Source organism: Ammodytes marinus, assembly GCF_949987685.1.
Source record: "Ammodytes marinus genome assembly, chromosome: 7".
Lineage (NCBI taxonomy): Eukaryota > Metazoa > Chordata > Actinopteri > Uranoscopiformes > Ammodytidae > Ammodytes > Ammodytes marinus.
The window spans coordinates 4,794,824-4,813,583 of record NC_137211.1 but is presented as its reverse complement, the minus strand read 5'-3'; the positions used below and the strand labels follow the sequence as shown (position 1 = coordinate 4,813,583).

At 39.6% G+C, this 18,760-nt stretch overlaps 4 protein-coding genes across 4 annotated transcripts; 1 reads left to right on the top strand and 3 right to left on the bottom strand.

Annotated features, from left to right (window-relative positions):
• Window positions 1-1,242: 1,242 nt before the first annotated feature.
• Window positions 1,243-2,360, bottom strand: LOC307252575 (P2Y purinoceptor 1-like; the record flags this gene model as incomplete). Its single annotated transcript, XM_080030281.1, has 1 exon — window positions 1,243-2,360. The coding sequence occupies one exon, from the start codon at window positions 2,358-2,360 to the stop codon at window positions 1,374-1,376; it is 987 nt and encodes a 328-aa protein (XP_079886407.1). The 3' UTR covers window positions 1,243-1,373.
• Window positions 2,361-4,007: 1,647 nt separating this feature from the next.
• On the bottom strand, window positions 4,008-5,003 carry LOC307253559 (P2Y purinoceptor 1-like; the record flags this gene model as incomplete). The annotated part of the gene is made up of 1 exon (XM_080031669.1): window positions 4,008-5,003. The coding sequence occupies one exon, from the start codon at window positions 5,001-5,003 to the stop codon at window positions 4,008-4,010; it is 996 nt and encodes a 331-aa protein (XP_079887795.1).
• Window positions 5,004-6,032: 1,029 nt separating this feature from the next.
• LOC307252576 (P2Y purinoceptor 1-like) lies at window positions 6,033-16,467 on the bottom strand (the record flags this gene model as incomplete). Its single annotated transcript, XM_080030282.1, has 2 exons — window positions 6,033-7,092; window positions 16,406-16,467. The coding sequence occupies 2 exons, from the start codon at window positions 16,465-16,467 to the stop codon at window positions 6,153-6,155; spliced, it is 1,002 nt and encodes a 333-aa protein (XP_079886408.1). The 3' UTR covers window positions 6,033-6,152.
• Window positions 12,652-13,605, top strand: LOC307253512 (P2Y purinoceptor 1-like; the record flags this gene model as incomplete). Its single annotated transcript, XM_080031619.1, has 1 exon — window positions 12,652-13,605. The coding sequence occupies one exon, from the start codon at window positions 12,652-12,654 to the stop codon at window positions 13,603-13,605; it is 954 nt and encodes a 317-aa protein (XP_079887745.1).
• Window positions 16,468-18,760: the final 2,293 nt, after the last annotated feature.

The window sequence follows — 18,760 nt, the reverse complement described above, 5'->3', positions numbered from 1 at the left end:
TGAAACTGAGTGCACAGCTAAATGTGTTTGTCCCTCTCATACTTCACAGTAATAGCAGAGTTGATGCCCGGAATTAACTTGAATGAACTACACCCTTTAAAGAAGGTTTTTTAGTTGTTAATTCAGAATGTATTTATTAAGTTATTTGGGGGGCACCCAGTGGCTCAATGGGTAGAGAGCATACCATAAAGGCCAAGTCCTAACTGCAGCAGCCCCAGGTTCAGATTCGGCCTGGACCCTTTGCTGCATGTCCTCTCTCCTCCCTGTTTCCTGTCTATCTATACTGTCCTATCTAATAAACGGAAAATGCCCCCAAAATAAAGATGTGTCAGTGTGGAAGGGCTGCACGATAAATAGAAACCCTACTGTAACATCGCAAATGTTGATGATGATATTGTGTGTATACACATATACATGTGGTTTACATGAATGCTAGCAAGTGTGTCACGACAGACAACGATGCTAACGTGGTGAAGGCCACCAAACTCAACAACTAGGTTGTACTAAACAGCCTGGCCTGGGGCTAATAATAGGCTACTTACTGTCTGGGGTGTATGTTGGCAGTAAACCCAATGCAGAGAGACATTATTCATCTTTAATTGCAAGTGATATCATCATCTCAATATTCTCCAATATTATCGCATGTTTTCCTGACATCATGCAGCCCTATTATGTGGCAACCACTGGAGTTCCAAAGAAAATAGTTTTGATACAGTCTCATAATTAAAACAGAAACATTCTCTTCAACAAGTTTGTTCTTGAGATTTGGGAATGTTGCCAATTCACTTACAAGAAGTAAGTCGATAAAACAGACTTTGTTGTTACGATGTCACCACGCTCCTAGATCTCAGCAAATGTTATTCAATGATTGCCAAAAGATGACAGTATAACCCTGGTTGCTTTACTAGAAAAGTTATTAATACACCTTGAAGGAAAATACTACAGTTTATGAGATTTATAAGCCTTATCTAAAACATTAAAATCAACAAACGTGGAGTTACAAGGATTTCACACTGCAATGTGAATACAATATTTTACATTTCCAATTGTTCCAAATGTTAATATTTCTGAAAAGGCACCTAGTGCTTATAGTACCTTGCATAACATACCTGTCAGGCAGGAACGTTTATTCTAAATGTACATTTTAACAACAAAGCAATATGTTCTTTACATGAAACATAAAAGGTATAAAACAAGGTATAAAAGGAACTCATTGATTATTTACACATGAACCTGCCGGTTAACTTGTTCTGTAACTTAATGTTGTTCTGCCTTCGACAAACCATTGAAATAGTTTTGACACATTTTAATGGTTATTACCTGGATTGTTTCAAGTATCTTGCGGTCAACATGTGGTAACAACATCACCATTGTTAAAGTTCCTCTGCAGTTTGTGCCACAGGCACACGGCCAGAGTTGGACAAAGACAAACGGCCGAACATCTGACGAGCTCTCTGGACAATTTGTCCGAGCTGAGCAAGAATATCATCATTTCCATGGAGGTAAACCAGAGGGCTGAGAGCACTGTTCAGACACACAAGGCCACGACTTATCTGATGAGCAACGAAGACCCCATTAAACCATTGACGACACATCTTTTGTTCTATCAGAACTCTTGCCCAGAGGTTCAGGTTCCTGAACACATGGTAGGGGATGTAACAAACAGAGAAGAGAAGAATCAAGATGAACAACAACCTCAAACTTCTCTGTTTCAGAACTTTGTCTGTGGTATTTCTTCGGCAGAGAACGACCATCACATGTCCATAGCAGCCCAGTGTGATGAGGAATGGGATACAAAATCCAGTAAGTGTCCGTCCAAAGCTGTATTTCAGATAATCCTCAACATGGCTCTTGTGTGTGGTATCGTAACATTTCCCAGGTTTATTTACAAACGTTTTTGTGTAGAAAATGTCTGGCAGACTTTGAACACTCACCAACAGCCAAACCAAGACTGAGATCCACACAGAGTGAGTGACAGTAACTCTTCCATGAACTCTCATTGGATGGACAATGGCCAGGTACCTGTACATACTTATACAAGTAAGGAACCCAATGCTGCCATATAAGTTCATGTTGAAGCAGAATCTTGTTATCTTGCAGAATGCATCTCCGAAGATCCACTTACTTTCCATGAAGTAGTACACCACCAGAAAGGGGAGAGTGAGCAAATACAAAATATCGGCAAGTCCAAGGTTGAGAACAAAGACATTGACGTTACCCAGCTTCTTCCAGTTGAGCAGCAAAGACTTCAATCCCCATCCATTAGCAACCAGACCAATGATGAAAACTAAAACTAACACAGGAGGCAGAAATCTGTGTTCAAAGTTGAAACTGACACGAGGACAGGTGGTGTTACTCATCCTCTCTTCTACCAAGTGTGAACTAACCTCTTCCTCTGTGGGCGATATATGTAATGAGAGAAAGAGAAAGCATGATCTATTATATGGTTCTAATAAAACTTCCTGTTTGACGCCCTGCAATATCAACTGTAAAAATGAGATCAAAGATAAATCTACGTGGGACATTTTCCGCATGTATTAAACTTTGTCCATTTGCTATTACGCAACCACTACTTATCACCAGTTAAATGCTTTATAAATAATCTTTATGACACATCACTGCGGATATGGTCTGAGGTTAAATGTTTCAGTCGGAGTTTCTCATAACTAGCTCCATTTGTGACCGAGTGCTTCATCATTGACCTAAATGGGAAGGTAAGAGTCTCCCTCTGGTGGTAAAGTTCCAACTTCAGAGAGAGGGTGCTTCTCAAGCCTTTCTTACTGTAATTGTAACGAATCTTTAGATATCTAATATTAATAAGAACACAAGTTTTAACATGTAAAATAAAAAAATTCATATTTAAGTGTCAGATCTTAAAATCATACCTCGGTTCAAGGTAAGAGTCTACAACCAGACTAGCTGCTCTATGACCAATTTTTTTAAATTAGTTTTTGCCAGAGGGTATTGTCAAAGTCAACGTTTTAGTTCACTTTTATGAAAGCTGTATGTAACTATTTCTGACATTTATGGACATAGGAAGTGAAAGGAATGTGTATGGCAGCATACAATGTTTGTGTGTGTGTGTGTGTGTGTGTGTGTGTGTGTGTGTGTGTGTGTGTATGTGTTCTTGTATAGGCATCTTGTGAGGACCAAGCTTTTAACCATTGCAGTGAGGACATTTTTCAAAGTGAGGACATTTTGCCTCATGAAGGCCTGTTTGAGGGTTAACACTAGGTTATAAGGTTCAGGTTGGAATTAGGTTAGGGTTAATGTGACGGTTAGGGTTAGGAAAATACATATTTCTTCCCATAAACAGCTCATGAGAAAGTGACACATCAAGAGTAGTTGTACACAGTTTTATTTTGATCTTTTCTGCATATATATACACAAAAGTTAAATGAATTGGTTATTTTCCTGAGGCTATATACAATATTTACAATATTGATACAGATGCTGGACTATTTAAAGAGCATGCAAGATCAGCTCTTTGAGCTATTTATCATTAAGCGCTTCAGAATTGTACATTACGATGAGTTAAGAAAATAAAGGGGTGTAACTGAGAAAACAAACTAAAACATAAAATATCATAAGATAACTAAAACCAATACAAGACATCCTCTTTAGCATTTGTTGGACACTATGTCCCTCATGTTCTGAACCAATTGAGAGCATGCATTGCACTGGGCTTCCCCACCCCAAACTACGTACCATTATCATTATTTCCCGACAAACCCTTTCTAAATGATAGCAGTGACACAATACGATCATGGCATATATGCTTTTTTATATATTTGGAAGATTTATGATCATAATGTGGTAACAGCATCATGAATTACACAATCAAAAATGCAAGCCTGTACAGGATGATTATTATTAAAGCAAAGAATGCATCACTTAAGATAATTCATTCACAACGTTGTCAATTTACACCAAACCTGTGGATAGACAGTCGCACAAAAGAGTTAGAGCTGCTGTTTTAGTTATTTGTCATTAAACATGTTAAAACCTTAAATCTTGTTTAATTCCTCTGCAGTTTGTGCCGCAGGTACACGGCCGGAGTTAGACAAAGATAAATGGCCGAACATCCGACGAGCTCGCTGGAGAAGTCGTCTGAGCTGAGAAAGAACATCTTCATTTCCATGGAGGTAAACCAGAGGGTTGAGAGCACTGTTCAGACACACAAGGCCACGACTTATCTGATGAGCAATGTAGACTCCATTAAACCATTGACGACACATCTTGTGTTTGATCAGAACTCTTCTCCAGAGGTTGAGATTTCTGAATATATGATAGGGGATGTAACAAACAGAGAAGAGAAGAATTAAGATGAACAGCAACTTCAAACTTCTTTGTTTCAGTACCTTAGTGGTGGTATTTCTTCCGCAGAGAACGGCAATCACATGTCCATAGCAGCCCAGTGTGATGAGAAATGGGAAACAAAACCCAGCGAGTGTCCGTCCAAAGCTGTATTTCAGATAATCCTCAACATGGAATTCAAATGTGGTATCAAAACATCGTTTAGGATTGTTTCCAAATGTTTTGACGTAGAAAATTTCTGGAAGGCATTGAACACACACCAACAGCCAAACCAAGACTGAGATCCACACAGAGTGAGCGACAGTAATTCGTCCAAGAACTCTGATTGGCTGGACAATGGCCAGGTACCTTAACACACTTATACAAGTAAGGAACCCAATGCTGCCATACAAATTCAGGTGGAAGCAGAATCGTGTTATCTTGCAGAATGCATCTCCAAAGATCCACTTACTCTCCATAAAGTAGTACACCACCAGAAAGGGGAGAGTGAGCAGATACAAAATATCGGCAAGTCCGAGGTTGAGAACAAAAACATTGATGATCTTCAGTTTCTTCCAGGTTCGCAGCAAGGATTTCAATCCCCATCCGTTAGCAACCAAACCAACGATGAATACTAAGATGTACACCGGAGGCAGGAATCCGTGTTGAAAGTCATAGCTGACTCGGGTACACGTTGTGTTATTCATTGTCTTCTGGAGAGCAGGTGGTACAATTCCTTTTGTCTGAGAGTGTGCTGACCTTGCTTCAGTGTAGGAACTGAATCTCAACATCTGTGCTTCGCAGAATAAGATTAAAAGGTCCTGCCCACATGCCAGTTTCCAGGAAGTTACATTAGTAGGCTGTTCCCCCTTGGACCCATCCATCCGAATCAGAATGGAGGTTTATTTTGGTTTTAGATTATTGAGGGATTCATAGATTAGTAATAATATCTTGAAATCAATTTTGTCACAAGTGAAGAAACGTCTTTGTTTTTATCAGAACACTAGGAGACGCATTTTGAATAAGCTGAAGCTTTTTTTTAGGAAGGCCTGAGAAAAGATTATTATTATTATTATTATTATTATATCATCTGCATAATTGTGGGAGGCAACTTTGTTCGTTTACATAATAAGGCCTAGGGGGATCATAGAGAGGTTAAATAGAAGTGGTATAATATGGGTTATACATATTGTACAGCACCACCACACAGTGGAGGAAAAGGTATCCTGTCTTCATTGTCTTCTGTCTTCTTGGTTCGGTTGTGGATACCTTTGTCCACTAGATGTCAGGACAACCTCATCTTGTGTGACAAGCCTTCACAGGCACAGAGGCATTCATGTGTGTAACCTGTGGTTCACTGTATTCTTTTGGGAAAAGTGTTATGTAATAATAATTAACTAACTGCTAATAACTGCGAAGTTGATGCTTAATTAGCATGACCTTAGCATTAACTAATGCATAATGAATGCTTAACAAAGCACTCACTGAGTAAACAACTAAGCATTAACAGTTAGTTGATGCTTAGTTAATGATTAATAGGCATCAACTAAGCATTAACTAACAGTTTAATGATGTACCCTTATTGTAAAGTGTTTCCAGAAAATACTGTTCATTATTGAGTTCTACAGAAACATTTTACCAGATTATCAGAATGCTGATTGGTTTTGCACTTTATTCGTCATGAAAATACAGGTGATACAATCGATACTGAGTTAAGAAAATTAAGTGATAAAACTCAAAACAAAGTATAGCATAACATAACATATCATAAGACAATATACTAAAATCAATTGACATCCTCTTTACAGTGTAGTTGTTGCAATGCACAGGGCTCCCCCACCCCACCTCAACTCTTGTTAAAGTTCCTCTGCAGTCTGTGACACAGACACACGGCCAGAGTTGGAAAATGACAAACGGCTGTACATCTGACGAGCTCTCTGGACAATTTGTCCGAGCTGAGCAAGAATATCATCATTTCCATGGAGGTAAACCAGAGGGTTGAGAGCACTGTTCAGACACACAAGGCCACGACTTATCTGATGAGCAATGTAGACCCCATTAAACCATTGACGACACATCTTGCGTTTGGTCAGAACTCTTGCCCAGAGGTTCAGGTTCCTGAAAACATGGTAGGGGATGTAACAAACAGAGAAGAGAAGAATCAAGATGAACAACAACCTCAAACTTCTCTGTTTCAGAACTTTGTCTGTGGTATTTCTTTGGCAGAGGACGACCATCACATGTCCATAGCAGCCCAGTGTGATGAGGAATGGGATAAAAAATCCAGTAAGTGTCCGTCCAAAACTGTATTTCAGATAATCCTCAACATGGCTCTTTTGTGTGGTATCGTAACATTTCCCAGGTTTATTTCCAAACGTTTTTGTGTAGAAAATGTCTGGCAGACTTTGAACACTCACCAACAGCCAAACCAAGACTGAGATCCACACAGAGTGAGTGACATGAACTCTTCCCATAACTCTCATTGGATGGACAATGGCCATGTACCTGAACACACTTATACAAGTAAGGAACCCAATGCTGCCATATAAGTTCATGTTGAAGCAGAATCTTGTTACCTTGCAGAATGCGTCTCCAAAGATCCACTTACTCTCCATGAAGTAGTACACCACCAGAAAGGGGAGAGTGAGCAGATACAAAATGTCTGCAAGTCCGAGGTTGAGAACAAAAATATTGATGATCTTTAGTTTCTTCCAGTGTCGCAACAAGGATGTCAATCCCCATCCGTTAGCAACCAAACCAACGATGAATACTAAGATGTACATCGGAGGCAGGAATCTGTGTTGAAAGTTGAAATTGACACGAGGACAAGATGTGTTATCCATTGTCTTCTGGAGAGCAGTTAGTACAATTCCTTTTGTCTGTGAGTGTGCTGCCCTTCCTAAGGGATAGAAACTCTATCTCAGCATTTGTGGTTCACTGAAGACTTCCTTTTTTACGCTCCTGCCCACATGCCAGTCTCCAGGAAGTTACATTGGTTGGCTATTTCACCTTCCAATCCATACATCTCTTCATCTGTTTCATAATTATTAATACTGTAATACAGAAGATAAGGCAAGGCAAGGCAAGGCAAGGCAAGGCAACTTTATTTATATAGCACGCACTATCAAACACAAAGTGCAGATGAGACCATTAAAGGGGAAGTGAGACTAGATCAAAAGTGAAGCTGAACAAGATCTGTTATCAGTCTTATTCATGCTCCAATACTCAAAACTGCCAAAGCAGTTATACGGGAGAAAATGGTGAGATTAGTTTGTTGTTTTGCTACTGGGGCACAGCCATCTTCAACTGTCACATTCTGTCATGTCACTTGTCGTATCAAAAGCCCACAAGAGGAGGATCATACTGTATTGCTCCAGGATGTAGCAACAAATTTAAAAAACGAAGTCAGCTGGTCTTACCGTACACTACCATGGTTTGCCTCTAAAGCGAAAAGCAGCCCTCAAATACTGGCTAGCAGCTCTAAAAAGCCAGGCAAGGGAGAGACGGGTAGGCTAGGTTTAGAAGTGATCCAAGGTGTCGACTCATGCCAATGTATTTATCTCTGACATGATGTGTGTCCCCGCGGCTGCGTCTATGTACACATTTTATCAGACTGTATTCTCGGCTTGCCAAAATATGGATCCGCTCTATTACGAGTGAATGGGTTTAGACAGACATACAGTGTGCATAGACACAGCCGCAGGGACATACTTCTTATCGAGAGCAACTACCATTTAGGCCTGACAAAATATGTAGGCCTATCCCCTAATAATCAGAGAGAAATGTGTTTTCAAAACGACTGGATGCATGCACTCAAGCGGCCGGCGACACACTTCTTAACTGGGATAATTGTGTTATTAATTTCTTTTCTGGATAGCAATTGGTATAACTCCTTTTGTCAGATAGTGTGCTTCTCTTCTTCGGGGATAGAAACACTATCTCAGCATTTGTGGTTCACTGAAGACTTCCTGTTTTACGCTCCTGCTCACATGCCAGTCTCCAGGAAGTTACATTGGTTGGCTGTTTCCCTTTCCAATCCATACATCTGTTTCATAATTATACATAGTACGGAAGATAGGGCAAGGCAAAGCAACTTTATTCATATAGGACTATCATACACAAAGTGCAAATCTTTAGATTGAGGTCTTCAGTTTATTTTAAAAGGTAGCAACAGTTTGGCCTGATGTAATATCTTCAAAGACCTACTGCTATCTTGCTGCAACTGTCCACCGTATACATGCAGAGTGAGGACATAAGAGCATGACTTTACCATGTTACACAGTAAAAATTTGTACTGTGGTCTTGATCTGAGAACTTACTACAACCAGTGTTGTCAGGTATAAACTTTGTATCTCCCACTTTTCATCTTTTGAGGAAACAAAACAGTTTTTGCAAAACAGTACTGAGACAGTTATTTTCATTTCTAAAATGTCTTGTTATTTTGATGAGGGACATTGTGTCTAATATGGGCAGGCCCGGATAAACCCCTTAGGGTGCCCCAGGGTGACTTCACATGAAATGCCCCTGTCCTTAAAATGTACTATGGCATTAAAGGTCACATATTATGCTAAATGCACTTTTTAAATGTGTTCTAACATATCCATGGGTCCACAGTGTGCCTAGAGACTGCCAAAATATTTTTAAAAATAACACTCTCCTTTTCTCACAATCCCCCTTTCTGAAACCACCACCCCTCCCCCACCCAATATACTCCCGTCAGAATTTTCCCCTTTTCTGACCTCACAAACTGGAAAGCCAGAAGCTTCCACTGTGCAGCCCACACCCCTATTTCTTATTGGTCCACGGCCCTGACAGACAGAGGGCGAGGCGTATCTGGCTTCGCTTCCGGACAGGGGGCGGGGGCAGCGCAAAGATTGTATATTTACGAGGGGAGCTGCAGCTCTTTTTAAAAAATAGGCCATTGTGAGATTAGCTGAACTTCAGCATAGTACAATAAATTATCTGAAAGTTTTTTTCAGCAAACAATTAAAGAAAAACGTATTAGTGACCACTAAGACCATATAATATGGTGTATAATAGTACCGAAAAGTGTATAATATGGGAGCTTTAAGGCCACAGATTTACAAGAACGTGTAGCTAAAGACAAGTACAGACTCACCACACATAGACTACTACAGAAACATTTAGATCCAACCAAAAATCTTGACACTGACAGGAGTCTCATACTAGCCTTGCACTGATGCTCAAATCAGAATGCAACACCCATCACCATGCAACACGTCATCATGATGAATATAAATATTTCCATAATAAATGACCTTAGGGCATACAAAAACAATAATTAGCATGCAGGTTTAACTCTCCTGTATAGATTTATTTAAAAGTGAAGACAACCTAGAGTCACATACTTTGTAGTGAAGTGATATCTTTATACCATTAAGATTAAATCATAGCCTATGTCTAACATGTTAAATGTTAGACATCAGCATAATAAAGTTCATCATGTTCATCTCTAAAAAACACTTCATCAACGTTACATTCTTATTACTGAAATTACTCTGTTTTGAAATTTACCATACTTTAACTTTCTATAGGCCTATCATATTTGTTATGCAAAGGGAGATATACTAAACCTCCTTTATTTGGATCGAACAGTATTGTTTTATAAAAGTAGACTTATCTCGTAAAATAACAAGAAAGATAAAGATGTGTGGGGAATGGGGATATATCTCGTTTCTTGTTTTGAAAATGTCCCTCGCTTTTGAAGTGTTTACTCCTATTGGTTTCATATTCTGCTTCTAATCGGTTGTAGTAGCCTATGTGTAGCTCTTGTACGAATATGTTTCTAATAGGCCTTCAAAATAAAGGCCGAATTCCACCGGCTGCCTCTCCGGTCCTTCCCCGCTCCAGCACAGCAGCGGAGTTGTCATTTTTTACTTTAGTCAGTGGGTGAGTTTCCACCACGTCCGCTTCACCGTCTCTCTGCTCCGCTGCTGCTCCAGCTGTCCGCTGAAATACGCACTGCTTCTATTTCTGCCGGATGCCGGAGCTCACCGCATCAATTTAGCACAGAACACATCGAGATAGACAGGAACACAGGCGCCGACAAAACAATAAAACCTCCGGTTAATTTTCAAAATAAGACACTCGGTGTTCACTGCAGGTAACAATCTCAAAACAGAGACACATACAAGCATGTCCACTGTTCTTTTACTCGTTCGGATGGGAACAATAACCTCCCGTGCGTTCGTTGTTGTGTAAATACCATATAGGAGAATCATATTATCAAGAGTGATCGCCCGTCACTTTTATTACCGCGGGAACTCCTCGGTCTCGTAACTCCAGCTGTTCAGCGGAGCTGGCCGTGCCTGCTTTGAAAACAGAGCTGGTGGGTATTGACGGACGTGGGCGCACGGAGCAAAACCGTTTGACACCGCACGCGCAGCCAGTGGAATTCCGGGGTAATACTAGAAAACTAACTGCATCCGCAATAAAGATGCTACTTCCCACAGCACATGCAAGTCGAGCCAACTCGGAGCTGTCGGGCTGCAGCATGGGCTGCAGTCAGGCTTTTTGCTCACTCCCCTGTCTGCACTCGGCTACTCTCGAGCCGCCACTGGGCTCTAATGAGCCTAGTGTCTCTCTCTTTGCACCTCTCCACACCTTCGTGGCGTCACATCGGCTTATAAACTCACCACAGCTACACATTAGCAGATAGAAATAATGGTCGATAAGCCTTACCTTTTATAACTTATTCCTCCATTTCTTGCTGGCAAAAAAAACTTCCGACTGAAGGAACAATTTGAATCGCGGCTTTTGTTTACATAAATTTGGCGCCGCTGCCGCCGTGTCATTGTGGACTGGTCCATGATGGGGGAGGGGGGCACTTTGCTTACACCCAAGTCAAAATAATAATGATTTTTTTCATTAATAATCTTAACAATGGTTCATTTTGTACATGTCTCTTCCAGTATATGGCCGATATAAAATATGAAAAAAAATGTTTAGGGTCTAATCATTGTCCTGATCATTTGGTGCCCCCCTAATGGCTATATTTGGCTGGTGCCCCAGGGCACTCGCCCGATCCTTTATATGGATAATCCGGCCTTGAATATGGGTTATACATACAGTAAACTGTACACCACCACCACCCAGTGGTGGACTACGTATCCTGTCTTCATTGTCTTCTGGAGAGCAGTTAGTACAATTTATTTTGTCTGAGAGTGTGCTGGCCTTCTCAACAGATATAAACTTAATCTCAGCATGTGTGGTTCACAGAAGACTTCCTGTTTTAAACTCCTGCCTCTACATACTATACTATATATTTGAATCCAGATCCAAATAATTTATATAAGTTTAAGTAGCACTGTTAAATACAACTACAGGTTAAAGTCATGCATTCAAAATTGTACTCAAGTAAAAATATTTAAGAAATTATTAGGTAGCCTACTCATACAGTCAAATGTTCTTGTGAGTGTGTTCCTATTTTATTTGACAATTGTGGATAAAGTATCCTGATCATCAATGTGTTGCATTTTCCTGCCATGTTTAAGGTTGAGCTCATTTGAACTCCTTTATAAACTGTTGGCTGGTTTAATCTACAGCAATGCATCACATTCTATAATATCCAGAAATATCCAAGCAGTGGTGGACGATGTCATCTTTAGTAACCAGCTTCTGTAAATTCTCCAAACGGGAGGGGTAGAGACGGAATATTGCAATTTAGGTAGAATGTGTGTTTATATGGTCTTGATTTGAGGACTATTTCAGACCATGTATTGTCCTATTCAGCTTGTTCCCATAGCTTATTAGATGTTGAATGCGTAGTGTGTGTCTCAACCCCACTCACACTGATCTATAAAGGTTTTCTAAATGATTTGATAACCACAAATACAACTTTTACTGACAATATGTTTTAAGTATTGTGTAAAGAACACACAAATATGAGGGTTATATCAAACAGCTACTGTAATAAAACATAAGCATAATATCAGCTCAGAGCAGCACGTTTTAGAGGATGTAGTAAACCATGCTTATCAACATTACTAAGCGACGGATCCCTGTTAGTAAACCTGTGACCACGTGTTACTTCTCACCACCAACAAAATGCAAACTAGAAGGTTAGAACGTTTTTTTTCTGTAAATTATACTATAAACTGTAATTTGGATCAGTATGGATGCACTTAAATTGACATTGAATGATGAAAAAATCTGACAGTACAGTCAATCGACGTGATTTCCTGGATACAGTACAGTGTAGTAACTGTAGTATGTAGAGGCAGGAGCTTAAAAACAGGAAGTCTTCTGTGAACCACATGTGTTCGCTTCAACTCAGAAAGAAGGTCAGCACACTCACAGTGAAAAGGAATTGTACTAACAGCCACCCAGAAGACAATGAATAACACATCTTGTCCTCGTGTCAATTTCCACTTTGAACACATATTCCTGCCTCCTGTGTTAATCGTAGTTTTCATCATTGGTCTGGTTGCTAATGGATGGGGATTGAAGTCTTTGCTGCACAACTGGAAGAAGCTGGGTAACGTCAATGTCTTTGTTCTCAACCTCGGACTTGCCGATATTTTGTATCTGCTCACTCTCCCCTTTCTGGTGGTGTACTACTTCATGGAGAGTAAGTGGATCTTTGGAGATGCATTCTGCAAGATAACAAGATTCTGCTTCAACATGAACTTATATGGCAGCATTGGGTTCCTTACTTGTATAAGTGTGTACAGGTACCTGGCCATTGTCCATCCAATGAGAGTTCATGGAAGAGTTACTGTCACTCACTCTGTGTGGATCTCAGTCTTGGTTTGGCTGTTGGTGAGTGTTCAAAGTCTTCCAGATATTTTCTACATCAAATCTGCTGAAAACAAAACTGAATGTTACGAGACCACAGATCAGACTCATGTTGAGGATTATCTGAAATACAGCTTTGGAAGGACCATCACTGGGTTTTTTATCCCATTCCTCATCACACTGGGCTGCTATGGACATGTCATGGTCGTCCTCTGCCGCACCAGTACCATCGACAAAGTACTGAAACAAAGGAGTTTGAGGTTGTTGTTCATCTTGATCCTTCTCTTCTCTGTCTGTTACATCCCCTTTTATCTATTAAAGAACCTGAATCTCTGGGTAAGAGTTCTGACCAAACGCAAGATGTGTCATGTATGGTTTAATGGAGTCTACATTGCTCATCAGATAAGTCGTGGCCTTGTGTGTCTGAACAGTGCTCTCAACCCTCTGGTTTACCTCCATGGAAATGAAGACATTCTTGCTCAGCTCGGAATACTTCTCCAGCGAGCTCGTCGAGCTGTAATGCTGCTGTCTACCACACAAAGTATTTTGTAATTTGTCTGATATGCAAATGTTAAAATTGTATATATAGTAAACTGCTATTCTAACACATTTTTTGTAATTGTTCAGAGTCTTGAATGTCCACCTTGTTTTCATTTTGCTGTTGTTCGCTCTGAAACAAACAAAAGTTCAGATCAAATAAATAAATTGTATTTAATAATCCTGAAAATTCCACTGTTCACTCCCTGATTGAATGTGACCGCACACTACTGTGAAAAAAACAGGAAGCTTATGGTGAGAATGTGTAAAATCAACCAAAAAAAACAGGATGCAAATAGTATTGACTTCCCACACTGCAACGCATGACTCCATCAACTGCACGTCACAGTGGTACACAAGAAAGAAGAAGTGATGATGAAATGATGATGTCAGTGATGTTACTGGAGTTGTTTGAATGTAACTAAAGTAAGAAGATTTACTTTACATATTTCTACTCCAATTAATTTTTCTGAAGGCTTTATGTATATTACAGATAACATTTTTTCATACCCTACCTTTCCCGAGAAAACCATGTCTGTCCAAATTCATTTGAATTAAATGTTCCTTTAGGGGTTGAGAAAATGCTATACTTCGAAAGGCGAGACACGACAGGCAAAAACGTTTTTATTTAAGCACTGGACAGTTTTGAGATTTTTGGCATTCTTGCTTTCATAATATGTCAAATTTAAATTATGATTAACTAACTGAATCCATTGTCTAAATTTAAGTTTTTTGCTAATTTAACCATCATTATTTAGTTATTTCCATAATTCCCTAATTATTTGAACATTATTGAAAACATTGTAGTACAACAAAATTATAGTTTTAATGTTAGTAATAAACTGGCAAAGTTTCAAGATAATATAAATTAGTCAAACATTTGACCCTGCAGTGTCTCGCCTCCAGACACATGTTTAACCATCCTAGGAACAGCTGAAAAATGCATCATGCCGACGCTGAAATCATTTTTTTTCCAGCAAACACCCATTATATCTATGTAAAAACCATAAGACAGTTATTTTTGTCTGTACTGTGCTACTGTAGAAACATGGTGTTGCAACATGGGGGTGCCCCCGCTCCTATGTAGATACAAAAGGTATTTAAAAACAAATAACTTTTCAAGTTAGTATACTATAATTAAAACCTACTAATGAATATTATATTCAATTTCTACCAATTCTGTTCTGCAAAAATACCAATCCTTTTAAACACTGCGCCCCTAAACAGCTTGATTTGTCCCTGAGCTAAAGCCCAACCCGAGTCTGCACTTCAAAATGTATTCTTATGTTTTCATGATGATGATGAAGAAGCTATTGCACAGCCCTCAGCCTCTGTAGTAGACACTTTTATCCACTATATGTCAGCATGCCTACCAAGGACATCTGGTGTGACAAGCCTACAGAGGCACAGTGCATAGGTAGGAGTACCAAAAACTTTTATCTGGAAACATTTAATTTAATTTAATATAACCTTTATTTATTCTGGAAAGATCAGTTGAAACACCATCATCTCATCACTGATTCTTTCTTTCCTGTGCGTCCCTGTGACGTGCAGTTGATGCAGTTTGGAAAGCCCATTTTATTTGCATCCTGTACACTTTCAGACAACTGACATAAGGTTTCGGTTTTTATCACATTAACGATCATCCTCCCCCCCCCACACACACACACACACACACACACACACACACACACACACACACACACACACACACCTCCCACAAGTTGTGATCCTATTCAATCAATAGTGACATGTTCATGATTTTTAAATACATTTTATTAATTTAATTTTTTACCTTTTTTTTTAAGCAAATTAACAGCAAAATTGCAAAATGGATCAAGACTGAAACATTACAAAAACAACATGTTATAGTAGGACTTTATGTTTATACAATTTTAACATTGAGACCATTTACATCCGGGTAACTTGAGTATGGGAGGTAGACCCTCGCATGACAGCTTGACGAGCTCGCTGGAGAAGTCGTCTGAGCTGAGCAAGAATGTCTTCATTTCCATGGAGGTAAACCAGAGGGTTGAGAGCACTGTTCAGACACACAAGGCCACGACTTATCTGATGAGCAATGTAGACTCCATTAAACCATACATGACACATCTTGCGTTTGGTCAGAACTCTTACCCAGAGGTTCAGGTTCTTTAATAGATAAAAGGGGATGTAACAGACAGAGAAGAGAAGGATCAAGATTAACAACAACCTCAAACTCCTTTGTTTCAGTACTTTGTCGATGGTACTGTTGCGGCAGAGAACGACCATCACATGTCCATAGCAGCCCAGTGTGATGAGGAATGGGATGCAAAACCCAGTAAGGGTCCTTCCAAAGCTGTATTTCAGATAATCCTCAACATGGGCGTCATCAGTGGTGTCATAACATTGTTCAGTTTTGTTTTCAGCAGATTTGATGTAGAAAATGTCTGGCAGACTTTGAACACTCACCAACAGCCAAACCAAGACTGAGATCCACACAGAGTGAGTGACAGTAACTCTTCCATGAACTCTCATTGGATGGACAATGGCCAGGTACCTGTACACACTTATACAAGTAAGGAACCCAATGCTGCCATATAAGTTCATGTTGAAGCAGAATCTTGTTATCTTGCAGAATGCATCTCCAAAGATCCACTTACTCTCCATGAAGTAGTACACCACCAGAAAGGGTAGAGTGAGCAGATACAAAATATCGGCAAGTCCGAGGTTGAGGACAAAGACATTGACGTTACCCAGCTTCTTCCAGTTGAGCAGCAAAGACTTCAATCCCCATCCATTAGCAACCAGACCAATGATGAAAACTACGATTAACACAGGAGGCAGGAACCTCCCTGTAAAGTCAAAGCTGACAAGAGGACAAGATGTGTTATTCATTGTCTTCTGGAGAGCAGTTAGTACAATAACTTTTGTCTGTGAGTGTGCTAGCCTTCCTCATGGGTAGAAACTGAATGTCAACACTATGGTTAACAGGCTTCCTGTTTTAGGCTCCTGCCTACATAACACGTTTGAGTTACTGCACCTGCCTGCATCCAGGAAATCGCGTCAATTGACGGTTCCGTCAGTGCATAAATTCATATAAAGTGAATCCATGCTGAGCCCAAGTAAAAGTTACACTATTATTTACAGAAAAAACTTTATAGTTTGTAGTTTGTAAATTAGAAAAAAGCAATCTGCTGGTGATGCATAGTATCAAGAGGTCACAGGTTTCTAAACAGGGATACATTATCTGATTACATTTAGAAGCAACATTTACCACATCCTCTAGTCTAGACAGTGCTGCTCTGAGCTGATAATATGCTCATGTATTATTACAGGAACTTTTCGATATACAGTAATCCTCCTGTTATATCAGTTACTTGCTATAAAATCCTCTCTGATTTACTGCGCCAATGTCTTCGTCAGAGTGTCCTTTACACAATACTTGTCATTAAACGTTTGTGGTTATCATATTACTTTCACTGGCATCCCTGTGGAGGTTTGGTGCATTAAACCCGAGTGGTCCATGTTCAAAGCTTCCATTGCAGCAGTTACCAGTAACCTTTAACGAGTTGAATAAAATGACATTACACCAATGAGAAATCAATGCCGAGACCAAATAATTAAGAACAAATTCAAAACAGCCACAATTCACTAGCAACTACCAGTCAAGGTAAATGTCAAACACACGGACAGATACCAGCTTAATCACAGACCCTGCCCCAGGATGAAAACTCCCTGTCAGATCTTCTGTCTATCAATGTAGTTTCAGTTTTAGAGCGCTGGACAGCGCAGCAGCTAAGAAAAAAAAAACATTCTTCAAATGTTTTAAGATGAAAAATTATGCTGGGAAGCGGCGCACTAAGTACTAGCGGGTCCTACCATGAAGAATGAATAGCAGAACGACACTGGCAGCGCAGCGCACATAGCGCGTCCTGTGGACACTGCTCCTAGTAAACACTGGTTTGAAAAGCCTGCGTAGCACAAAACACGGCAGCGATCGGTTGCAAGTAGGCTAGCAGACATTCCCAGCAATACTATTAACAATGAGCCAACTAGCCTATAGGCCTACCTTTCATTAGTTGCTGTCTGATTGGTGAAGTGTCGCACAGATCCTTTATCCAGCTGGGTCAGAGCGGCTAGCTGCAGTGTTGTTCGATCCTGATTCACAATGTCCAGCTTTTCTTAAATAAAAAACTTCCCTTGTAAATCGGCCATTAAATCCAGTCCTTCTCCTCTGTAATCCACTGTGTGTTTCGACAAAGTCTCATCTAAATAATCTAATCTAAAATAGAAAGGATCTGACATAGCCTGGCTGCCTGCTATCCATGGACAGTAATGTGGGCTAGCTAGCTGTAGTTCAAGTATGCTATTTTACCTCCTGATTGCGTATACGACAAGGCCAGCTAGAAGGCCTAGCCGTGTAAAAGGATACGCCCAACTTGGAAAACTCAAAATCTGATTGGTTGAAGAAGATGTCAATCAACCACATCGTCCCCATTAGTGTCTTCGGCGGGGGGATTCTCTAGGAATTCTGAAGGCCTCGGCCAGATATTGTTTTACCCAAAATAAATAATTGTTTTAGGGAAATGATATGATTGGATAATATATAATAGCACATATATTAGCACACTGGAGGCAGCGCAAGATAAGGAAAAACAATTCAATTACGTATTTAGACTTACGTGAACAAACTCTTTAAAATAGATGTAATCATGAAAACATTTGATATATTAAAATGTATAAATTATATATGATTTCAATAACATAATAATTTATTAATAATATATAATTTTGTTGTGCTGATAGTCTATAGGCCAGCAGAGAAGGCTTTGCTGGCCTGCCTGGCCTTTTAAACTTTTCTTTAAGGTTATTGCAGAAGGATTTGTTCATATGTAGTTTAGTATTGTTTCTATTTAGAAAATGAAAATAGGCTGTATCCAGAATCTGCTCTGTAAAGACTTTGGACACTATTATGTTGTATAAATGAAATAAAGATTTTAACTGGTGTTATCCAACATCTAGGTGTTTTTTGAGATGTACGTATAATGAGTTATTTTTATCCTATTCACTGCAGTGTTTTGCCTCTAATTTACTTAACAGGGGTCCAACGGCATGCCATACTTTCCATAAACAGCTTGATTTGTCCCTGAGCTGAGTTTGCATTTAAAAATGTTTTCTAATCTTTTGA